Source organism: Miscanthus floridulus, chromosome 19 (genome assembly GCF_019320115.1).
Source record: "Miscanthus floridulus cultivar M001 chromosome 19, ASM1932011v1, whole genome shotgun sequence".
Taxonomy (NCBI): domain Eukaryota; kingdom Viridiplantae; phylum Streptophyta; class Magnoliopsida; order Poales; family Poaceae; genus Miscanthus; species Miscanthus floridulus.
This window is the reverse complement of record NC_089598.1, coordinates 19,956,383-19,979,903: the sequence shown is the minus strand read 5'-3', so window position 1 is coordinate 19,979,903 and position 23,521 is coordinate 19,956,383. Positions and strand designations below refer to the sequence as shown.

Genomic DNA, 23,521 nt, shown 5'->3' with positions numbered 1-23,521 from the left:
GTCGCGCTGTGAAGCAGTTGCGCTGAGGGCGTGTTATATCAGTGCGTGTGTTGTTTTCTTTACTGTAACTTGTTGTAAAAGCTATTGATATAAATAGCTGAGTGTTAGATCGTGCTAGTGCTTGCTTGATCTGTGAAAAGACTCGATTGTATTCGCTGTGGTTTGAAGTGAAAAAGGGCACTGTCCTCCCTGGTGACAGTTGCCAGTTGTGTTCATTGTGTTCATACCCGATTGATCTCAATTGTTCTTAGGATAGCCACTAATCAAGATTGTGTGATTGTGATTCTGGCGTTAACAATTGGTATCAGAGCCTCAATCGCACACCAAATAACCTAGAGAGTCCACAAATGAGTGAGGTTGCACGGAGCGGCGGGGGAGCCGGCGGAGCAGGCGGCGGCGATGGAGGACGGATAGTCTATCCGTTGCTGACGGCGACCAACTACACAAGTTGGAGCATCCGAGTGCAAGCCATCATGGAGGACCAAGGTGTTTGGGAGGTTGTGGAGCCGGGGGAACGGTCATCCACATCAACAGCATTGTCGGCGGCTGAGACGGTGGCGAATCTAGCAAAGGACAAGAAGGCGCGGGCGCACCTCTTGCAGTGCTTGCCGGATGACATCTTGATGCAAGTGGCTTCGAAGAAGACAGGAAGAGAAGTTTGGGAGTGCTTGAAGGCGAGATATGTGGGTGCAGATCGGGTGAAAGATGCGCGCCTGCAAACGCTCAAAGCCGAGTTTGACGCGATGAAGATGGCGGAGGATGAGTCTCTGGATCAGTATACGGGGAGACTGACGGCGATGTCAGTGAAGTATAGCAATCTTGGAGGAGCACTTGATGATGCCGCTTTGGTCAAGAAACTGTTTGATACAGTTCCAGAGCGTTTCATCAATGTTATAGCAGGCATCGAGCAGTTCTTTGATCTGAAGACTCTGCTGTTCGAAGAAGCAGTGGGGAGGTTGAAGGCGTTCGAAGAGCGGATTCAGCGGGGAGCTGGAACTAGTGGCGTCAAGGCGGATAGCAGTGGGCAACTGTTACTCACTCAAGCTGAGTGGGAGGCGCGGCAGAAGAAATCCGGAGGAGAAGCCTCGGGGAGAGGACGATCGGCGGATGGGGGAAGCCGTGGGCGAGGCCGAGGATGCGGGAGAGGTCGTGGCCGAGGAGGGCGTGGTGAAACGCCAGGAGCTGCGAAGAGAGACAAGGGACACATTCAGTGTTTCAATTGCAAAGACTATGGGCACTATGCAAACAAGTGTCCTAAGGAGAAGAAGGGTGAAGAAGCTCATTTTGCAAGGGTGGATGATTATGAACCAGCATTGATGCTTACAGTAGCAGAGATGCTGGAAGAGCCCAAGCAGAAACCAAGTCCTTGTCAGGGTTCAGGAAAGCAGCAAGCAGTGAACCTGAAAGAAGACAGAGTGATCCCTGAACTACTTCTCACTGGCGGTGGAGCCAGCACTGGTAATGTATGGTATCTCGATAATGGTGCTAGTAATCACATGACAGGTGATCCTAGTAAGTTTAGAGAACTAGATCGAGGTGTAGCTGGAAAAGTAAGATTTGGGGATGGGTCTGCTGTTGAGATCATGGGGAAGGGTACTGTTACTTTTCAGTACAAAAACAGTAGTGATCAATGGCAGTTGCATAATGTCTATTACATTCCCAAGTTGAAAAGCAATCTAGTGAGTCTAGGACAGCTCACTGAAATTGGCCATAGAGTGACACTTGATGATGATTATCTAGAAGTGATAGATAAAGTGTCCAAGAATTTGGTTATGAGGGTTCAGAGATCAGTCAATAGGATGTATACTGTTGAACTGAGATCAGTGAAGTCAAAGTGTTTTATGGGAAGCATAGAAGAACCAGCTTGGTTGTGGCATGCTAGACTTGGTCATGTAAATTTCAGGGCAATGAAATTACTAGTAGATAAGGAGATGGTAGCAGGTGTACCAAAATTCACACAACCTGAACAAGTATGCCATGGTTGTTTGGTGGGGAAACAAGCTAGAACACCATTTCCAAAAGTAACAAGTTTTAAAGCTGAGAGGCCACTACAGTTGGTGTATGTTGATTTGTGTGGTCCAATTACACCAGCAACTCCAGCTGGCAACAAGTATTTTATGCTTCTTGTAGATGATTACAGTAGATGGATGCATGTTTATATGATGAAGAGCAAAGATCAAGCTTGTGATTTCTTTCAGAAATACAAAGCTGAAACTGAGAATCAGACTGGTAATAGCATAAAAGTCCTGAGATCTGACAGGGGTGGGGAGTTCTTATCAGGCATTTTTTCAGGGATATGTGAAAATGCAGGAATCAGGAGACAAATGACAGCACCACATTCACCACAGCAGAATGGTGTGGTAGAGAGAAGAAACAGGACTGTGATGGAGATGGCAAGGTCAATGCTGAAATGCATGGAAGTTCCAGGGAAGTTCTGGGGTGAGGCTGTCAGACATGCAGTGTATCTACTGAATAGATTACCTTCAAAGCCAATGGGTGAGCAAACTCCATATGAAGCATGGAGTGGAAAGAAACCACATCTTGGACATTTAAAGGTGTTTGGTTGTTTGGCACATGTGAAGAATACAACTCCACATCCAAAGAAACTGGATGATAGAAGTCAGAAGATGGTGTATCTTGGAGTTGAAGAAGGAAGCAAGGCTCATAGGCTATATGATCCTGTGAAAAAGAAAGTGGCAGTCAGTAGGGATGTCATTTTTGAAGAATCAGTGAAGTGTGAATGGAGTGGTTTTTCACCTAAAGAATTGATGGAATTTCAGGTGGATGGAGAAGCATCAGAATTCAGCACTAACTGGGAGACAGTGGAAGTGGAAAGAAATGATGCAGAACCACTGACAGAACTAGGAGAAGTTCAGTCTGCAAATAACATGGGTACTGTGACTGATAGACTTGAGTTGCAAGGGGTTCAGTCAGGTGCAGAGGGAAATGCAGACAACACACAACAAGGAAATCCACAGTATGTGGTAGATCAGTTAAACCCTGAGTTGAATGATTTGTCAGATGAAGAACCTCAAAATTTCAAAAGCTTGAATGAGATTTATGACAACACTGAAGAAATTGAATTGGCAGATTCAGAAGAAGAAGAAGCAATGCTAGCTGAGACTGAAGAGCCTGCTAATTTCAAAGATGCAGTGACTGACCCACATTGGGTAGAGGCAATGAACAGTGAGATCAAGTCAATTGAGAAGAATAGAACTTGGGAGTTAACAAAGTTGCCTGCAGGTCATAAACCCATAGGTTTGAAATGGGTTTTCAAGCTTAAGAAGAATGCTGATGGAGAGGTTGTAAAGCACAAAGCCAGGCTGGTTGCAAAAGGCTATGTGCAGAAACAAGGGGTTGACTATGAAGAAGTATTTGCTCCTGTTGCCAGGATTGACACAGTGAAAGTGATCTTGGCACTGGCAGCTAACAGAGGGTGGAAAGTGCATCATTTGGATGTGAAAACAGCTTTCCTCAATGGAGAATTAGAGGAAGAAGTATATGTTGCACAACCTGAAGGGTATGCTGTCAAAGGAAAAGAACAGTGTGTTCTTAAATTGAGCAAAGCTTTGTATGGGCTCAAACAAGCTCCCAGAGCTTGGAACATCAGACTGGATAAGAGTCTGAAGAAATTAGGATTTCAAAAATGTGCAAGTGAACAAGCAGTGTATAAAAGAGGAGCTGGAAAAGCTAATCTTATCCTAGGTGTGTATGTTGATGATTTGTTAGTCACTGGAAGTGAGACACAGGAAATTGAGAGGTTTAAAGACCAGATGAAGAAAGAGTTTGATATGAGTGATCTGGGTTTGCTATCTTACTATCTGGGTATTGAAGTTGAGCAGCATGATGAATACCTCACATTGAAACGATCTGGTTATGTCAAGAAGGTGCTTGCCAAGTTTGGCATGGAGGAGTGTAACTCCACAAAAATTCCTATGGATCCTGGTACTAAGTTGTAGGATGATAAGCAAGGTCAAAAAGTGGATGCAACAGAGTACAGGAGCATGGTTGGTTGTCTGAGGTATTTACTGCATACAAGACCAGATCTTGCCTTTTCAGTTGGAATGGTAAGCAGATTCATGGAGAAGCCCACAATATTGCATCTGAAAGCAGTGAAACAGATTTTCAGGTACATAAAGGGCAGTGTTGAATATGGTCTTGTATATACCAAAGGAGGTGATCCAGAGGTACTGAATGGCTTTTCAGACAGTGATCTGGCAGCTGACATAGTAGGAAGGAAAAGCACAGCTGGGATGGCATTCTATCTTAATGAGTGTCTTGTGACTTGGTGCTCTCAGAAGCAGAAGACAGTGGCTCTATCATCTTGTGAAGCTGAGTTTGTAGCTGCTACCTTAGCAGCAATGCAAGCATTGTGGCTGAGAAGTCTGTTAGCAGAGCTAAATTCAGTTAAACCTAGAGCTGTTACACTGTATGTTGATAACAATTCTGCCATTGCTCTAATGAAGAACCCAGTCTTTCATGGGCGCAGCAAACACATTGATGTCAAGTATCATTTCATCAGAGAGTGTGTGGAGAGAGGACAGATTGTTGTGAAAAAGATCAACACAAATGACCAAAAGGCTGATGTGCTGACTAAGCCAATGGCAGCAGGGAAGTTTACTGTGATGAGACACCTGGTTGGTGTCCGGGACATTGGTGCACAGCAAGATTAAGGGGGAAGAATGTTGGGTTAATCTAGCTTGTGCACGAAACTGACAAGTTGCATGTGACTGAAACAGTCAGAGCGGGAAAGCGAGGATTCAAACCAAGCAGTTTCTCTGGAGCAGGGTGATCACGCCCACGACGTCGCGCTGTGAAGCAGTTGCGCTGAGGGCGTGTTATATCAGTGCGTGTGTTGTTTTCTTTACTGTAACTTGTTGTAAAAGCTATTGATATAAATAGCTGAGTGTTAGATCGTGCTAGTGCTTGCTTGATCTGTGAAAAGACTCGATTGTATTCGCTGTGGTTTGAAGTGAAAAAGGGCACTGTCCTCCCCGGTGACAGTTGCCAGTTGTGTTCATTGTGTTCATACCCGATTGATCTCAATTGTTCTTAGGATAGCCACTAATCAAGATTGTGCGATTGTGATTCTGGCGTTAACAGTGCGCACCGCAGCCACCAAGCCCGCGTCCGCCCCAACCTCCTCGCTTGCCCTCCCCTCGCCGTGCCCGTGGGCACGGCTACGGCGGCTCCACGAGCTAGTCCCCGCCGAGGCCACGGGGCGGCTGCTATCGTCGGTCGTGGGCTCCCTCATCGTGGCGCTCGCCTCCGCGTAGCTGGTCCTCGGCGATGCCCCGGAAGCTGCAGGCGGACGAGCTCGCCACCATGCGCCTCTTCCAGGAGAACACGCCATCCATCGTCTACATCACCAACCTCACCGTCAGGTGGGCCTCCCCGTCCCCGTCCCAAGGCTCGTCCGCCATGGACGCGGCAGCTTGCTCGCGCTTGCCCGACAGCAGCACGCGTCTCAATCGTGCGCTCTCGTCGCCGAACGCGGCACGCGACACAACAGCGTTGGCGTTCTCGGTGAGGAGCTCGCTGAGGTCGACGGCCGCGCCTCCGGCGACGCGGGCGGCCTCCTGCTCCCGGACGTGGCGGAAGGTCTCGACGCGGCGCGCGCTGAGGAGGTGGACGACGCACACGCGGCGCGCCTAGCGCCAGTACTCGCCGTTGGGCGCGAACGTGACGTCGCTGCCGAAGAGGAGGCGCTCGGCCATGGCGCTCCGGGGCCGGGTCGCGAACGCTAGGTCGCGCGCCCGCATCACCTCCTCGGCGGCGGCCGCGGAGGACACCACGACTGTGGGCACGCGGCCTAGGCGGAGCAGCAGCACCGGGCCGTTCGTGCGCGCCAAGGACGCCAGCGAGCGGTGCGGCAGCGCACCCAGCAGGTGGAGGTGGCCCAGCAGCGGCGACGGCGGCAGCAGTAGCGGCAGCCTCCGGCCATCGTGGCGTGACGTGGGAGCAGCAGCACTAGCGGGCTTCTTTTTGCCGCCGGCGACGACGACGAGGAGGACGTAGGTGAGCGGCGCGGCGACGAGGACAGTGAGCAGGAGGGCGACGGGAGCAACTTGTTCCAGAGCCATGTTTGAGCTGTCCGAATGTGCATGGAGTCAACATAAAAAATGCTCCCTTCCTTTTTTACATGCATGAAGCCTTTTGTTACCGGGCCCACTGCTTATCCACGGTTGCCATTTCGAGTGGACCAAAAATCAACATAAAAACCGCTACGTCGGTCAAAATAGTCTTTGTCTTTGTCCTAGGTGCTAAAAGTGAACGGTTTTAATAGTTGGGGTACCGATATTAGATGGTTATGTAATTGAGGGTTAAAATTAGATCAACACAATAGTTGATGGGCCAATAATAGACTTAATCCTTATTATTATTATCATATCTTTGGTAAAGACTCTGCCATTGTTATTGATGATTGTTAAAACCAAATATGATAAAGGATGAGGCAGTTACGTGACACTTAAATCATATGGCGTTCTTAATTGTTAATAGATATTGTTTCAAAAAAAAGAACGTTAATAGATAACGACAGCATTGCACAACCAATTTCACCTCAACGTGTGGCTAGCCTGACAAAATGTAGTTAAGAACGAGTCATGGATCGGAGCAGTTGTTGTCTATTCTTTTTCAGACAAAATTGTTATCTATTGTACTCACACATTCTTTTGCTTATTATATATTGTATTTCTTATATAATATACTGACATACTGCCATGTGTGACATTAATTTATCTTCTACTTCTAACACCCTAGTAGTACTGTATCCAAAAAGATGCAAATGCGCAACGTGAACATAGTACAAGCACAGTACCGTGGAGGAGCTGGAACCATCTTCTCACGAATGTCTAATAACTTTACTAGCACTACTCTTCAGTGCAACACAATATCCACACAACACAAACAGCCAAGCCCGCCTAGCTCTCAAACAGAATCTAATCCCTGATTACATTAAAGATCGAGGCTAAATTAGCAAATGCAATCACAGCCTACACAAGGCACACCAGGGAAGTACTAGCAATTAGTGGCTGCAGCAGTTGAACCAGCTCATTTCATTTGTATCAGACCGGGCAGTCAATCGGATAAGGTCATCTGGAACTGGAATCCTCGATCTGTAGAGTTGACATCCCCATTCTTATGGCAGGTGTTTACAAATTAAATCAAATTCTTATTGTTTATTCCTTTGGGAGATTTTGTCAAGCATAATCTCCACAAAAAATGAACAGATTGAGGGAGACAGTAGCACAGAAATTTATTGGGAAGGAAGGCTATTGATGTCGTGAGAAGCTAATTCAAATAATTCAATGGCCCAGTTCATACCTACAGGAGTCAGGAGGCACGCAGGATTTTATTAACCAGTCGTGATTTTGTGTTGCCATAACCTTACCTTTGGTGTAATTTTACCAAGTAAAATTAAATGTCTATAACCCAACTCCAAAGAGACACTTCAGGCAGGTTACAGGGGGGCTATGTTTAAATTAGGAAGAACTATCGCCATGGAATCTGTTTATCTCTTGATCTACCCACCAGCATACCTTCTCTCCACATAGACAGCTTTTATGAATTCCCTAAGACTGCCTGCCAATGTTGTTGCAACAATAGGTTATAGTCAGAGCATGTGTTTGATAAGTAAACGATACACACATAAAAGTGGTTGAATTACTCATTACCTGCTATCAGGTAGCCTCATTTTATGGGCATCAAAGTCCTTCAAGAATGATTCGTTGGCACGCTGCCCTTCTGGAGAGCCTCGACCTCTTGCGTGCTGAAAGTGGACACGGAGACGGATTTCACACGGTGGGTGAACTCGCGGCTACAAGTGCATCAATCAGTATGTTAGGATTCAGGAAGAGGGCTCCTGCTAAACTTGCCAAGTCAAGCTCTTCACCAAAAGAGAGCTTGTAGTAGAAGAGTAGCCGTTTGTTACAACATAAGTGAACTTATGTCCAATCCAAGTAGATATTTCAGGTGGAATCTCGTATGTTTGTACTGCTTGTGAAGATTTTCAGCAGTTTTTTCCAATCAACTTTATTCCCCTGTTTTCGAAGAACATAAACTCAACTCTGTAGGTTTCATCAGCACTAAGGAATGGAATATTGTACCTGTTAATTACAGCAAATGGTTGATCAGTGTCATTAATATCTTGTAACTAATATCAGTGTATGTGTATAATGAACTTACCTCCAACCAAACTGAGTGAGGTGAACAGTCTTCTTTGTTGCATTTCTTAGTATAGGGTTTCATTCTAAACCTGCATCCTACAAGCTCGATAACACCAAGTTTCATGTTATGTAATGCCAGAAATGGTCATCGTAAAAGTAACAATTACAGGAGCTAATCAGATTAAATTGAGAAATAGAAATTGTTATTTTTTTTAGCTAACCTTTTCAGTGAAATGATCTATTGTTTGCAGCTGCAGAAGCGTTCTTTTCTTAAAATTTTTCTGTTCATCAAATTCTCCTTGTAATCATAGCATTAACTCACCGGAGATGCCGCTAGAGCATCCACAGCAGAAGCGCCAGGAATTGTAAGGAACAAGCTAGTATCAGTGTATGTGTATAATGAACTTACCTCCAACCAAACTGAGTGAGGTGAACAGTCTTCTTTGTTGCATTTCTTAGTATAGGGTTTCATTCTAAACCTGCATCCTACAAGCCTGATAACACCAAGTTTCATGTTATGTATGTAATGCCAGAAATGGTCATCGTAAAAGTGACAATTACAGGAGCTAACCAGATTAAATTGAGAAATAGAAATTGTATTCTCCTTGTAATCATAGCATTAACTCACCGGAGATGTCGCTAGAGCATCCACAGCAGAAGCGCCAGGAATAGTAAGGAACAAGCTTGGATAAATAAATTATAGGAAATGTGTTCGTTATATATAATGATTTTATAGTTCTCATAGCAAATTGACATAGTTTATGATTAGAGATGTGACATTTTTTCAAGCAGGGTCACAACTGGCAATGAATAATTACAACCGAGCAACCACCTTAATGTCAGACAGTAACAGAAAAATGTGAACTATCCTTAGTTAAAACTTTTGCTCACATGTTTTAGTCCAATATTTCTATTCAATGTTAAGAAATTCTCCGGTTTATGCTGCATTAGGAAAACATTTGCACACAAAATGAAAGTATAACGGCATAGCTTCAATTAATTTTCAGATACACGTTCAGATAAATGAATCTAATCAAATTGCAAAACTCCCATTGGTAAAACCACGCAAATTACCTTCAAGATATTATAGTTCCAAGCAGCCCACAAAACATAATTTGTGTGTCAGGTAATACTAATCAGACAGTAGCATTGGATTCGGACAAGCATAGAAAGTAAATCTGAAATTTTCTTGTGTCTATACATAGGGGCAGATCTCTGAAACTAACATGGCCACACATCTGCAGAAAGGCAACAGCCTCCTCCACGGCAGAGACTTGGGGGGGGGGGGGGGGGGGGGGGGGGGGGGGGGGGGCGCATCTGAACGAAGACAGCAACCTCTTCAAGGGCAGTTATAGGCTCACGTGGCAGGGGAGGGTCCCGACGGCGTCGCGCGAGCAAGGCCACAGAGATGGACCTCGGCACGGCGCGCGTAGGAGGAGCAGCCTGCACGAGCGGAGGGTGTGGCAGTCTTGTCGCAGGTAGCCGGCGGCAACGTCGGGCCTTGGGTGGCACGGACGGCGTGGGTCTGTAGCTGACGGGGTGGCACATGGCTGCGCTGATGGGTGGCCACCGGCGGCCGCGCAAGCCACGTAGGGGAGCAGTAGGTGCGAGCGGCGCGGCGGCCCGCTGCCGTGGCTTCGCCTCCGGCTCAGGCTTAGCCACCACTGTTATTATGGCCGAGGATGGGCTATGCGCCACCACCTCGTCCGTCCTCCTCCCATTTCATCATTCGCCCGTGGTAGGGAGGCGCCGGCAGGCGACAGGATCTTGAGGAGGCGGTCGGCGGCTGCGTCGGCTCGGGTAAGGGAGATGGTTGGGAATGGCGAAGCGTCGAGCAGCGGGGATTGGACAGGGCGACGGGCGGAGCGGAGGGCGACGGAGTTGGCAGTGGGCGACGATGGCGGGCCGCACTGCAGGAGTGAGTCTGGCCTGACTGGGGAGCAGTGCCAGCGTGGTGCGGCGGCGGAGACACGGAGGAGATCAGTGCGGATTCCGACGATTCGCGAACGCACGGGTTCACGGCTTAATGGGCGACAGACCCATTATGACCGCGATCGAACGGTCCACGTTGCTTCCTCGCTGGATCCAACGGCCATCAGTTTAACGGGCGACGTGGCCATATCTGCCGCCCGAACCTTGGCTCTGGATTCGTATTGAAGAGAAGAGACGATGGTTGGCCACGTACGTGAAGGTGGCGTTTGGTTTCTGGGAAATGAAGGGTGGGATACGGAAACGAGAGGTGGGGTAAATTTCAACCATGTTTGGTTAGTGGGAAATGGAAATGGACTGAGATAGGGAAAGGGAAATTAACGGGAAATGACGAATCGGTCGCCTCCAGAAGCTCGAGGGAAGGGGAGATGCAGTACCCCCATCGAATCGCTCGCCGCGCCGCCAGGCTCACCTTGCACCTGTCGGTCGCAGATAGCCATGGAGCTACCGCTTGCTTGCTGTATTAGGGTACTGGTTTTTTTTTTTGTTTTTTTAGCTTTTTTTTTGAAAAATTTTCATAAACATGTCTCTGAAGTAATGTTTTTAAAATCTGGACCCTTAGCTCGGCGCCATCGTTGGTGGCGCCGAGCTTACACGTCTCGGCGCCATAGATTTTGGCACCTAGGTCTTGGGTTCGACACAGACTTGTCAGTCACCTTGGCGTCGTAGATCTTGATGTCGAGATTGGCGACGTGGTTATTGGCGCCAAACCCTGTCTTACGTATGGGCCCTCCCTTCATTTCTCTCTTCATCTCTCTCTCTACCCCTCTCGAGCCAGGGCGCCGCCAACGCTGCCGCACCACCGCGCCCGCCGCCGCGCGTAGCCCCGGGCGTCCGTGGCCCCAGCCCGCTCACGCCACCTCGCCGCGCGGAGCGCCGGCCGTCCCGCGCCCGCGCCGCCTCGTCTGTCCCGGCTCGCCGTGTCCGTCGCGCGCATAGGCACTCCCTCCGACAACCCCGACCGTGACACGGCCCCTGCTCCCAGCGCGCCGCGACCTCGCCGTCGATCCCGTCCTCCGCGTCCCCGTCCTGCTTCGGTCCTGGCGTCCACGTCCGCGTCGCATCGTTGCATTGACTTTGACAGGTAATTTTTTTGAATATGCAATGTAGGTACTTAGTTAGCTTGAATTGTAGTGCTACTTTGATTATTTGATAGTTTCTAGTAAATTTGATGATGTAGGTCGTTGATTTAGTTAGTGAGATAGATATAGTTAGATAAATATAGTTAGATGGCTAGTGACATAGGTACATAGATATAGTTATTAGGTAGCTAGTTGATTTAGTTAGTGAGATAAATATAGTTAGATAGCTAGTGACATAGTTATTTAGGGTGTAGTTGGTTAATATCTATTAGAGATGTACTATATAGCAACTACTTTGGACTAAACGAACTGTATTTCATTTTTTGTTTGAACTACTAGATGGACAACCTAGTGAGCATATATCATGGAGGCACCATGACAAGAGATCGCTATGTATATGTTGAGTTTGTTAAGATGCAAAGCGTGCCTATGTTATTCAATGAGAAGCATTCATTTAGTGAGTTGGTTGCAAGGGCTCGGGAGGAGCTATTTTGCTATAGAGCTGATGACGATGATGGCATCATAGTGGAGGGTGTACTTCACCTAGATTTCCCTCCCAACTAAAGATGGCAATGGGGACCCGTGACCCGATACCCGACGGGTATTTACTCCATTAGGGTCTAAATATGGACTATACACACTACCCACAGGTACGTAAATGGACCAAACCCTTCACCCATCGGGTACGCGGGTATGGGTATGTTCCAGCAATCCCCGTACCTGTTTACCCATGGGTGAAAAATACCCGGCCCAAAACTAAATAAGCCCACCAGCCCATGTAAAACCCTAGGTTCACCCACCGGTCCCGCCTGGCGACTTGGCCGCTGGAGCCCTCGACCGCTCGAGGGAGGCTCGACGCCTGGCCTCCCGCCGCCGAAAAAATAGGCGCATGAGTAAAGCGCGTCGTTACCTCGTCTCGGCGCTGGCAGCCTGGCACCGCAATCACCACTCGCCAAAAAAACGCCGCCGCCACCGAAAAAAAACTACGCCGCCCGCCCGCCCCTCGTGACCTCGTCTCGCGTATTCGCATCGCATCGAAGCGTCAGGAACTCGCCACACCATGCCGGCGACGGAGCAACTCGAGCAAGAACGGTGATATGCTATTATTTGTCTAATTTTATGTGCTCTGGTTAGTGGTGATTGCTGTTGAATTGTTGATTTTCATGTGCGTGAATAAATTATTGGCGGGTACGGGTGACCCGCCGGGTATGATTTACCCGGTCGGGTATGGGTCTGGGAAAAATTCCCCACCCATGGCGGGTATGGGTATTCTGGCGGTACCAAATTTTTATGGCGGGGATGGGTCTGGGGTGACCATACCCGATGGGGATTTACCCATTGCCATCCTTACTCCCAACATCCTAAGGAAGATGATCCCAATTGGATGTGCAGACTAGTGAAAGAACTATGTGAGATCGGCTATGAAGTGCCAGTTCCAAAGTTTGAACATGGTTGTGCATCGAGTGTTAGTTGATCCTATCCCTCGTGGGTTTTCTCCATCAATGAGTCAGCAGGCACACTTCGACCCTCCTGTCCCGGAACCTGATGTGGATGTGGAGGTTGCACCTACGGTTCTCGATGCTCAATCTGCCCTCAATGAGCTAGTTGGAGATGCTTGTCAGACTCATGATGTTGTGACAGATCCTCCTCATGAGATCCCTTTGACATAGAATCATCCGAGGAAGTGTCTTATCTGCATGGTTATTGGGAGCTTACCCCCTTTTTTACATCCATTTTTTCATTCTTTCCTTATTTTTCTACTTATATTGCAGTAGACATTCCTGACAATGTGGATGTGTCCACTATTGATGCGCAAGTACACTGTGGAGATAGATTCTATGGCTCTAATAGTGTTGAAATTATGAATGATTCGGAGCCATATGAGATGGCAAGGGCTCTTGATTCTGATGATGATCATCTTGTTGGAGAGCTGACAGAGAGTGATGTTGAGATGCTGAGGCATATCTTTCCTGGCCGCCGTGATCCAAGAGTTCACGAGTTCAACGATCTTGCTCATTTCGATTAGGCGTGTGCAGAAGGACGTGATGATGAGCTCCTGGAAGCTCTTGAGGCCGACCCTAACATGGTAATTGAGAAGGGTAGGGTATTCAAGGACCTCCCTGCATTGAAGAGGTTATTGCAGACATTTGCAGTGATATGAAAGAGACCTTACAAGGTCTTGCATTCATATACGGAGCGCCGTTACATAGTTGTGTGTGACAAGGAATGCTATCCGTGGAGGGTTTGTGTAAGAAAGCATAAGGTCACCAAAAAGTGGAAGATCACAAAAGTTGTCGGGCCATACAATTGTGCTAACCATGTGCTGACACTAAAGCATTTAAAGTTGACATCGACCCTCATTGCCAAGCGGTTGATGGGAATATTGCAGGGAGAATCCAACATGAAGGTTAGGACAATTATCAGGACCATTGAGACGTTATATGAAGGTTATGTGATAACTTATGGTAAAGCTTGGAGGGCTAAGCAGCGAGCGTGAAAGATGATATATGGGGACTGGGAGGATGGGTATGAGCAGCTGCCAGTACTTTTCAATGCAATCAAAGCGGTGAATCTAGGCATGCATTATGAGTACATCCCAAAACCAAATGCATGGAAGGATGGGAGGCATATATTCTTCCGTGCTTTCTGGTGCTTCCCTCAGTGTGTCGAGGCCTTTAAGCACTATCGTCCCGTCTTCTCCATTGATGGTACATTCTTGATTGGCAAATACCAGGGCACACTCCTTATAGCCATATCCTATGACGCGAACAACAAGTTGGTTCCTTTGGCATTTGCTTTGGTTGAGAAGAAGAACAATGACAGTTGGGGATGGTTCTTGAGGCTAGTCCGGATACATGTGGTTGGGCCTAGCAGGGAGGTTGGCGTCACACTAGGGCATACTTAATTACTATTACATTTCGTTTGTTGAATATGTTTCTCGAATACCCTTACAACTCACAGGACATACTTATTATAGTCTTTCGAGTTCGAGGAAAACTATGGGTTCACTAGGTGGGTCGATCCTCAACCAATTTATCCGCATCAGCAGTACATCTACTACCTACAGGATCAAATCTTTGATCTACAAAGGGAAGTTAGCAGCGAGTACAAGGAAAGACGAAGATGACGACAACAACAATGGTGCAAGTTCATAGGAGGCACTCTGCAATGATCCATATTGCACCTTCCCTAATCACAAGAACAAGGGGCCTCCGTCGTCATCCCCGCCACCACCACCACCAACAATGGGAGGCTACTATGGAGAAGGTGCAACACAATTTGCTATGTGGCTACACTACTAGGACGACCCTATCATATTCACATGGCGCATCTTTAAGGAAAATGGATCCTAGGCCTATTTGCTTTAGATTTTGGTGTTTGATGATCAACACAATCAAATTGGACTAATGAATTTGCAAGTGATTATTTTGTAGTTAAATAGGATGCAAGACGTGACTTGGACAAAGGCGACATGATGATCCGATGATCAACACCTCAAGCAAGATCTTAGGAGCACAAGAGAAGACCCACGATATCAAGCAAAGTCCAAGCATGAAGATAGGAACCAAGCCACACGCAAGATCGCAAAGAAACGAGCTCACAGAAGCGACCGGACGTTGGACCGAACGCTGGAAGAAAGTGACCGAACGCTCCGATCAGTACCTCGGCAACAGCAGGCGTCAGCAGTAGCGATCGGATGCTGAACAAGTGAATCGACCGGACACACCGATGACATTATTCATTAGTTCGGCAACACACTTAGCAAGTGATCGGATGCTGGCGGCAAACCGACCGGACGCAGGACAACAGCGTCCGATCGAGTACAGAGAGGTTCCAGAGTGGCGAACTTGCGACCGAACACGTCCAGTGGCAAGTGACCGGACGCTAGCAGCGTCCGATCAATTGTTTGCGGCTCCAACGGTCGGGACGATAGGACGCGTCTAATCAGGACGACTCCAGCGTTCGGTCAGTAGCAGAAAAGCGAGATTTCATCCCTAATGGCTACTTTCTCAGTGGGGCTTATAAATACAACCCCAATCGACCAAATGAGTAGAGTAGAGCTGAGGAAACATACCAAAGGTGTTGATGCACTATTTTAGTGATCTCCACTTGCATAGTACTTAGTGTTTCATTAGGTGATTAGCGTAGGTGCTTTGCGAAGTGCTTAGGTTGATTAGACCACCGCTTATGCGCTTGCTCTAGGTTTAGGCCTAGTGTTTAGTGAGGTTTGCATACCTCTTACCACTCAGTGCTTGCACGCACCATGGTTGTACATCGGAGGGGCTTGTAGTCTTGCGAGATCACACCAACTGCGTTTGTGGTGTGGCCGCCACCGTGTACTAGAGGGAACAAGGCCCACGATGTTTCAGCCGGAAGCTTGATAGTGAAGACGGCGGAGAGCATCCAGGAGAGCCTTGCCGAAAGGCACGTTAGAGACCCACTTGTGCATGGGGAAGGCCTGAGGCTATCCACGGAGTTACCTGACTGGGAGCTTGGCCCTTGCGAGGGGCTCCAACGAGGACTAGGGGGAAGCTTGCGCGCTTCTCGATACCTCAGTAAAAATACCAGAGTCGTTGACGGGAGTTTGTATATCTCTACCTTGCTCTTTAGCTTCCGCATTTATATTGATTGTATTACTCCTTTTGTGGTAGAGATAGCAACACACTAGTAAAACCATAGTTGCACATTTAGATAGTTTATCTTTTGCATAGGTTTTGCTAAGGTTAGAAAAAGAGACCATAGTTTAGAGTTAGAATTTTAAGTTGCCTAATTCACCCCCTCCCTCTTAGGCGTCACGGTTTCTTACAATTGGTATCAGAGCCAGTTGGCTCAATTTGGACCTTTGGCTTAACCGTCGTTGAGCCGACGCTATTTAGAGTGGTTGGGATGGATACCTCTAGGCCTCCACACTTTGACGGCACTAACTTCCCCTATTATAAAGGTAGAATGGCTTGCTACTTTGAGGCGGTCAATTTAGGAGTTTGGAGAGTCACTCATGACGGGATGAAACTCATTAAGAATCCCAATAAACCCACAAAGAGTGAAGAAAAGGAAATACATTTCAATGCTAGAGCTAAGAATTGCTTGTTTGAATCTTTTAGTATGGATGTGTTTAACCAAGTATTCACTTTAAATACGGCACATAAAATTTGGTTAAAACTCCAAGAGCTCCATGATGGCACATCTAATGTCCATGAGCAAAAACATTATCTAGCTAAGCAAAATTATGATTCCTTTACAATGAATGATGATGAGCTTATTCGTGATATGTATTCTTGTTTGAATCTTATTATCAATGAGCTCCATTCAATAGGATTAACAAAGCTAGATGATACGAACATCATGAGGAAGATCATCTCCGTGCTACCACAAAAAAAATATGCAAGCATCATCACCATCCTTCACAACATGGAGGACTTGAGCACCATGACCCCGGGTATAGTTATTGGCAAGATAGTGGCATTTGAAATGTCATGTAAGATGGGTCAAGAAGAAGCCTCTTCATCGAGCAAAGGCAAAGCTCTCGCATGTAGCGAGAAAAAGAAGATGAAGGGCAAGCAAGTTGAGACAAGATCAAGCTCAAGCTCCTCAAGTGAAGATGAAGAAGAAGATGAGGACGATGATGATGATGATGATGAAGATTCATGTGAAGATGATCAATCTTCCTCCTCCACCTCCGACCTTGATGAAGAATCAATCAAACTAATCAACAAAGTGGAGAAGATGATCCAAAGGCTCAATATCAAGGGTGTGCCCATCCAAATCCAAGATCTCATTTTTACTAATCAAAGAAATGAGCAAAGAAAGAGATGATGTTATGGATGCGATGAGTTGGGGCATTTTGTGGAAGTTTGTCCAAACAAGCCCACACCTAAGACAAAAAAGAAGACGTGCAAGAACCAAGCCCTCACATCAATAAGGTCATGTGATGATTCTTCAAGTGAAGAAGAAGACCATCACAAGAGGCGAGGGCGCAAGCACTCATCATCAAGCTCTTCAAATACGTGCCTTATGGCAAAAGGTAACGAAAGCTCATCCTCTAGTGAGAGTAATAGTGATGATGAAATGCCTTCTTATGAAGAAATTATGCAATAAAATCTTAATTATGCTAAAGTTTGCACTAGTCAACAAAAGAAGCTCGTAAAAATAAAAGAAAAGCTAGATAGTTCACAAATAGCCTACAAAACATTGCTTGAACAATATGAGAACATTGCTAATATCAATGTTGAACTATCTACTAAAATTGAGCGACTTGAGGCTAGTGCAACAACAAATGCACGCACAATTAATGATGAGCAATTTGTAAAGAAAAATGAAAAATTAAAAGAAAAGTTAGCTAGCTCACAAGATGCTTATAAAAGTTTGCTTGCTAAAATGGAAACCACGTGCAAACATTGTGATGAGTTAACTAATAAAGTTGATAATCTTGAAGCCGTCAGCACAACCCCCACCAAGGCATCTAAAAGGAAAAGTTCTATTATTAACATGTCTAAAAAGGATGCCTCTACTTCTTGTAATGATTTATGTTTAGACTCACCTTTGTGCAACCAAGTTTGTGTTGAGAAAGTTGTTGTACATACATGCACACAAGATGTTGCAAAGGAGAATAAACAAATCAATCAAGAAGTAGCTCGCCTCACCAAGGACTTGACTCAAGTGAAAGGCAAGACGAAGCAATCCCAACTTTAATAAGATAACATCGTTAAGGGAGTGAAGAAGCTTGATGAAGGACAAACTATGGTTTGCTATGTATGCCACAAGGAAGGCCACAAGTCCTATGAGTGTAAGGTAAAGAATAGGGGAGGAGCAAAGAAGAAGGATAAAAAGCAAACAAGCAAGCTCTCCAACACCTACACCAACAAGGTGGACAAGAAGGCCTCCACACCTTATCTCTTGAAGAAGAAGAAAAATGACAAAGTGGTGACCATCAAGGTGAACAAGCAAGCCAACAATGGGGCCAAATGCTTTTGGGTGACAAAAGAAATCATTTCCATCATGAAGAGCACCAAGAAAGTTTGGATCCCGAAAGGGAAGTGAGAAGTCTGATGGACGTCGGAGAATTTGGAGACTTGGCAAAGTATGGATGCATTTCATGGGGTGCATCATGATGGACAAAATCATTGCCAAGTGGGTTAGTAAATACTATGGACCCAAATTCCCCTCCCCATGTTAGGTAACTAGATTCAATTTACTTCAATTGGTATTAAATTTAAATTTTCCTACAATTGGAATCTTTTAGCATCTAGTTACTCCTCATGCCTAGGTTTGCATTTGTATTCTTATATATTTTGTCGTGCATACACTAGGTATTTCATATGGTAGGCTTGCTCGGTTTCATTCTTATTCCTTGGAGCGATCCAACATGGTTTAAAACTGCTTAGGAGCACAACACATAGCTTGTCCTTCAATTGTTCATCTAATTTGTGCCAAAGTTCAAATTGTAGATAATTTCTCCCGAATATCGCCTTCGAAAATGACTCTCACATTCATGTGATGTCATCTTTCAAGTGGTATTTTTTATTCTAAAATCAATGTGCATATTTTCTACAAGTATTCCATACTTGTGTGCACAAATTTAGGGGGAGATTACTCTACAAGTTGGATGCTTTGAGACTAACACCTTTTCAAGCTTATCATGTGTGTAGTAGTCTCATTGCAATGAAAATAGAGTCTCCGGAGTTAAGCATCATACTTCAAATATCCACCACCGATTGTAAGTGGTAGAAATCAAATTGATTTCTATATGTGGTATTTCTAAACCAATATCATCATGTTGATTTTATTTTAATATTCATATGCTTTCTCCATGCATTATATAGATTAAATTTCCTTGTGCAATACTTTGCCAATTATGCATATGCTTTGTCTTCTACCATATATATGCATATATTTAGGGGGAGCTTAGTCTATATAATATGAGAGTCAAATTTTGTGATCTATTCACTGTACACACAAAGGATCACAAAGTTTGACCCTCCCTTGTGCTACTAATGTCTTCCTTTTTTGGTGTTTGATTCCAAAAGGGGGAGAATTTAGAGGACCAAAAGCAAGCATTAATTTGTAGGGCCATAAGCTAGATCATAATAATTTACAAGTGGTAATGGTCTACAAGTGGTAATGGTCCGAGAAAGGGAGGATAGTGGATTATAGATTAGTCTATGTAATGAGGAGAATTTGTAGGAAGCAAGGCTTAAATCCATAATACCACATGGGGACATTTGCAAGGGCAAGATGAGTTTTTATGTAGTCTTACAAGTAGTATCTTTTAGCATCATATAATCTTGCCCCTTGCATTGCATCCTAGCAAGTAGATAGGTTTTAAATTCAAAAATTTTATTATTTGCTTGCTTTGGTCGTATTGTCATCAATCACCAAAAAGGGGGAGATTGTAAGGAAAATGGACCCTAGGCTCATTTACTTTAGATTTTGGTGTTTGATGACCAACACAATCAAATTGGACTAATGAATTTGCAAGTGATTGTTTTGTAGTTTAATAGGATGCAAGACGTGACTTGGATAAAGGCGACGTCATGATCCGATGATCAACACCTCAAGCAAGATCTTAGGAGCACAAGAGAAGACCCAAGATATCAAGCAAAGTCCAAGCATGAAGATAGGAATCAAGCCGCACGCAAAATCATGAAGAAACGAGCTCACAGAAGCGACCGGACGCTGGAAGAAAGTGACCGGACGCTCCGATCAGTAGCTCGGCAACAGCAGGCGTCAGCAGTAGCGATCGGACACTGAACAAGTGAATCGACCGGACGCACCGATGGCACTATTCATCAGTCCCGCAACACACTTAGCAAGTGACCGGACGCTGGTGGCAAACCAACCGGACGCAGGACAGCAGTGTCCAATCGAGTATAGAGAGGTTCCAGAGCGGCAAACTTACGACCGAACACGTCTGGTGGCAAGTGACCGGACGCTAGAAGCGTCTGATCAGTTGTTCGCGGCTCCAACGGTCGGGACGACCTGATGCGTCTGATCAGGACGACTCCAACGTCCGGTCAGTAGCAGAAAAGCAGGATTTCATCCCCAACAGCTACTTTCTCAGTGGGGCTTATAAATACAACCCCAACCGGCCAAATGAGTAGAGTGGAGCTGAGGAACATACCAAGGGTGTTGAAACACCATTTTAGTGATCTCTACTTGCATAGTGCTTAGTGTTTCATTAGGTGATTAGCGTAGGTGCTTTGTGAAGTGCTTAGGTTGATTAGACCACCACTTATGCGCTTGCTCTAGGTTTAGGCCTAGTGTTTAGTGAGGTTTGCATACATCTTACCACTCAGTGCTTGCACGCACCATGGTTGTATATCGGAGGGGCTTGTAGTCTTGCAAGATCACACCAGCCGCGTTTGTGGTGTGGCCGCTGAAGGGTCGAGATGGCGACTAGAGGGGGGTGAATAGTCCTTTTTAAAACTTAATCACGTTGGCTAACCGAAACAAGTGCGGAATTAAAACTATCGGTCTAGCCAAGACTACACCCCTCTATCTATGTTTACTAGCACCTTGCAAAGATATCAATTATGCAACAAAGGTGTCGGGCTAGCTAGAGCTCTCCTAACCAATTCTAGGAACAAGGTCACACAAACCTATGCCACTAGTACTTTAAGCAACAAAGGAGCTCCTACACATGCTAGTAAGCTAAAGCACAAAGCCAACTAAGCTTACTAGCAAAGCTCAATAACAAGGCAACCAATGCCTAATTAGAGAGCGCAAATACTTAGCTACATAAACTAAGCAATGTGACTAACAAGGTTACTAAAACCAAATTAGCCACGCAAGGGAGCTACTTCTATGCTACACAAGCAAGAAGGTAATTAGCAAGCTACACAAGCTATCTAATTACAAGAGCAACTACACAAGCTTAATATATATGAAAGTAAATGCAAGCTTGTGTAATGGGGATGCAAACCAACGGGAAGAACAAGGTTGACACGATGATTTTTCTCCTGAGGTTCACGTGTTTGCCAACACGCTAGTCTCCGTTGTGTCGACCACTCACTTGGTGGTTCGGCGGCTAATTAGCATCACCCGCTAAGCCCACACGTCGGGCGCCGCAAGAACCTACCCCTTGAGTGAGGGTAGCTCAATGACACGCTTTACTAATGTTGCTCTTCGCGACTCCCGCGGGGCGAGCACAAGTGCCCCTCATAAGCACTTCTCCGGAGCGCCGCACAAGCTTCTTGCGCGCTTCGACGGAGACCACCACCAAGCCGTCTAGGAGGTGGCAACCTCCAAGAGTAACAAGCACCACCGGCTTGCAACTCAATCACCTAGTGCCACTCGATGCAACCTTACGATGCAATCGTACTAGAATCGCTCACTCACACAATCGGATGATCGCTATCAAGTATGTGTGTGATGGAGGGCTCCCAAGCACTCACAAGCATGGACACTAAGTCCCTTGAGGTGCTCAGCACTAGCCATGGCCGAAGGCCACTTCTATTTATAGCCCCAAGGGCTAAACTAGTCGTTACCCCTTCACTGGGCAACGGTCGGGCCGACCGGACGCTCCGGTCGTGTTGACCGGACGCTGGACCTCAGCGTTCGGTCGCCTGCAGACGACCACGTGTCCCGATTCCAACGGTCACTTGACCTGACCGGACGTAGCAGCTTCAACTGACCAGACGCTAGACCCTCAGCGTCCGGTCGTTTCCAGTAAGCTCCCGAGCATGACCGGACGCGTCCGGTCGAACGCGATCGGACGCAGCACCAGCGTCCGATCACTCTCCAGCTACTGCTGCACTCAACGTCAGCGCGACCGGACACAGGCAGTCAGCGTCCGGTGCATTCAGATCCAGCGTCCGGTCAGTTGACCGACGCCAGCATCTTCGCGACCAACTCGTTCTCACTTCTAACTTCTTCACCCTTGCTCCAAAGAGCCAACCACCAAGAATTTGCATCCGGCGCAATAGAAAATAGGCACTCCATTTTCCTGAAAGCGTCGAATCCATCTCACCCCTGCAAACACCACCTCCTTTGTAAATGTGCCAACATCACCAAGTGTACACCACCATGTGTATGTGTGTTAGCATTTTCACAATCATTTCCCAAAGGATGTTAGCCACTCAACTTGCCACGCCACTCGATCCTAGCGACAATGCAAAGTTAGATCACTCGAGTGGCACTAGATGACCGATATGCAAACAAGTTTGCCCCTCTTGATAGTACAGCCATCTATCCTAAACCCGGTCATAAACTTCTCTGCACACCTATGACCGGTGAAATGAAATGCCCTAGGTTATACCTTTGCCTTGCGCATTCCATTCCATCTCCTTTAATGTCGATGCAACACATGCACCAATACGATCAACAATGATATGATCCACTTCATATCATCACATGATCATATTGGTTCATCGATCTTGACTCTACTTGCTCTTCACTATTGCCATCGTCCATCGGCGCTAAGTCTTGCTCAAGCTTCACCGCCATGCGGTCCATCACTCCAAAGCCTTCGACTTGCCCTTCACGCTTGCAACCGGTCCATCAAGCCAAGTCTTGTCTTGATCTTCTCCACCTTGATCACATGACTCAATGTCATGTCTCATGTGCATTTAAGCTCCTTCATCATCACATGTATGAGCTTTGCAACATCTCCAAGCCATTTTCACCTTCATGGCATATGTTGCTCATACACATGTACCTATGGACTAATCACCTGTGTATCTCACATAAACACAATTAGTCCACCTAGGTTGTCACTCAATTACCAAAACTAACAAGGACCTTTCAGCCGCCATCATGTACCGGAGGGAACAAGGCCCGCGGTATTTCGGCTAGAAGCTTGATAGTGAAGATGACGGGGAGTATCCGGGAGAGGCTTGCCGGAAGGCATGTCGGAGACCCACTTGCGCGTGGGGAAGGCTTGAGGCTATCCACAGAGTTACCCGACCGGGAGCTTGGCCCTTGCGAGGGGCTCCAACGAGGACTAGGGAGAAGCTTACGCGCTTCTCGATACCTCGGTAAAAATACCGTAGTCGTCGACGGGAGTTTGCATATCTCTACCTTGCTCTTTAGCTTCCGCATTTACATTGATTGTATTACTCCTTTGGCGGTAGAGATAGCAACACATTAGCAAAATCGTAGTTGCACATTTAGATAGTTTATCTTTTGCATAGGTTTTGCTAAGGTTAGAAAAAGAGGCCATAGTTTAGAGTTAGAATTTTAAGTTGCCTAATTCACCCCCTTCTTAGGCATCACGGTTTCTTACAGCATCCATGTGTTTATTGTTTAGTTTAATTACCTAAGGCATGTTAGTTTTAGTTGAAGGAA

General features: G+C 46.3%; 1 protein-coding gene and 1 long non-coding RNA gene across 2 annotated transcripts; both read right to left on the bottom strand.

The window, feature by feature from the left end:
- Positions 1 to 5,651: 5,651 nt before the first annotated feature.
- On the bottom strand, positions 5,652 to 6,083 carry LOC136525679 (cytochrome P450 71A1-like). The gene has a single exon (XM_066518584.1). It carries the CDS (start codon positions 6,081 to 6,083, stop codon positions 5,652 to 5,654), a length of 432 nt encoding a protein of 143 aa, XP_066374681.1.
- Positions 6,084 to 7,244: 1,161 nt separating this feature from the next.
- On the bottom strand, positions 7,245 to 9,380 carry LOC136529957 (uncharacterized). The gene is made up of 5 exons (XR_010777486.1): positions 8,578 to 9,380; positions 8,390 to 8,449; positions 8,188 to 8,264; positions 7,677 to 8,108; positions 7,245 to 7,584 (listed from the first exon to the last, which is right to left on the bottom strand). It is a non-coding gene; the product is annotated as an uncharacterized lncRNA (long non-coding RNA).
- Positions 9,381 to 23,521: the final 14,141 nt, after the last annotated feature.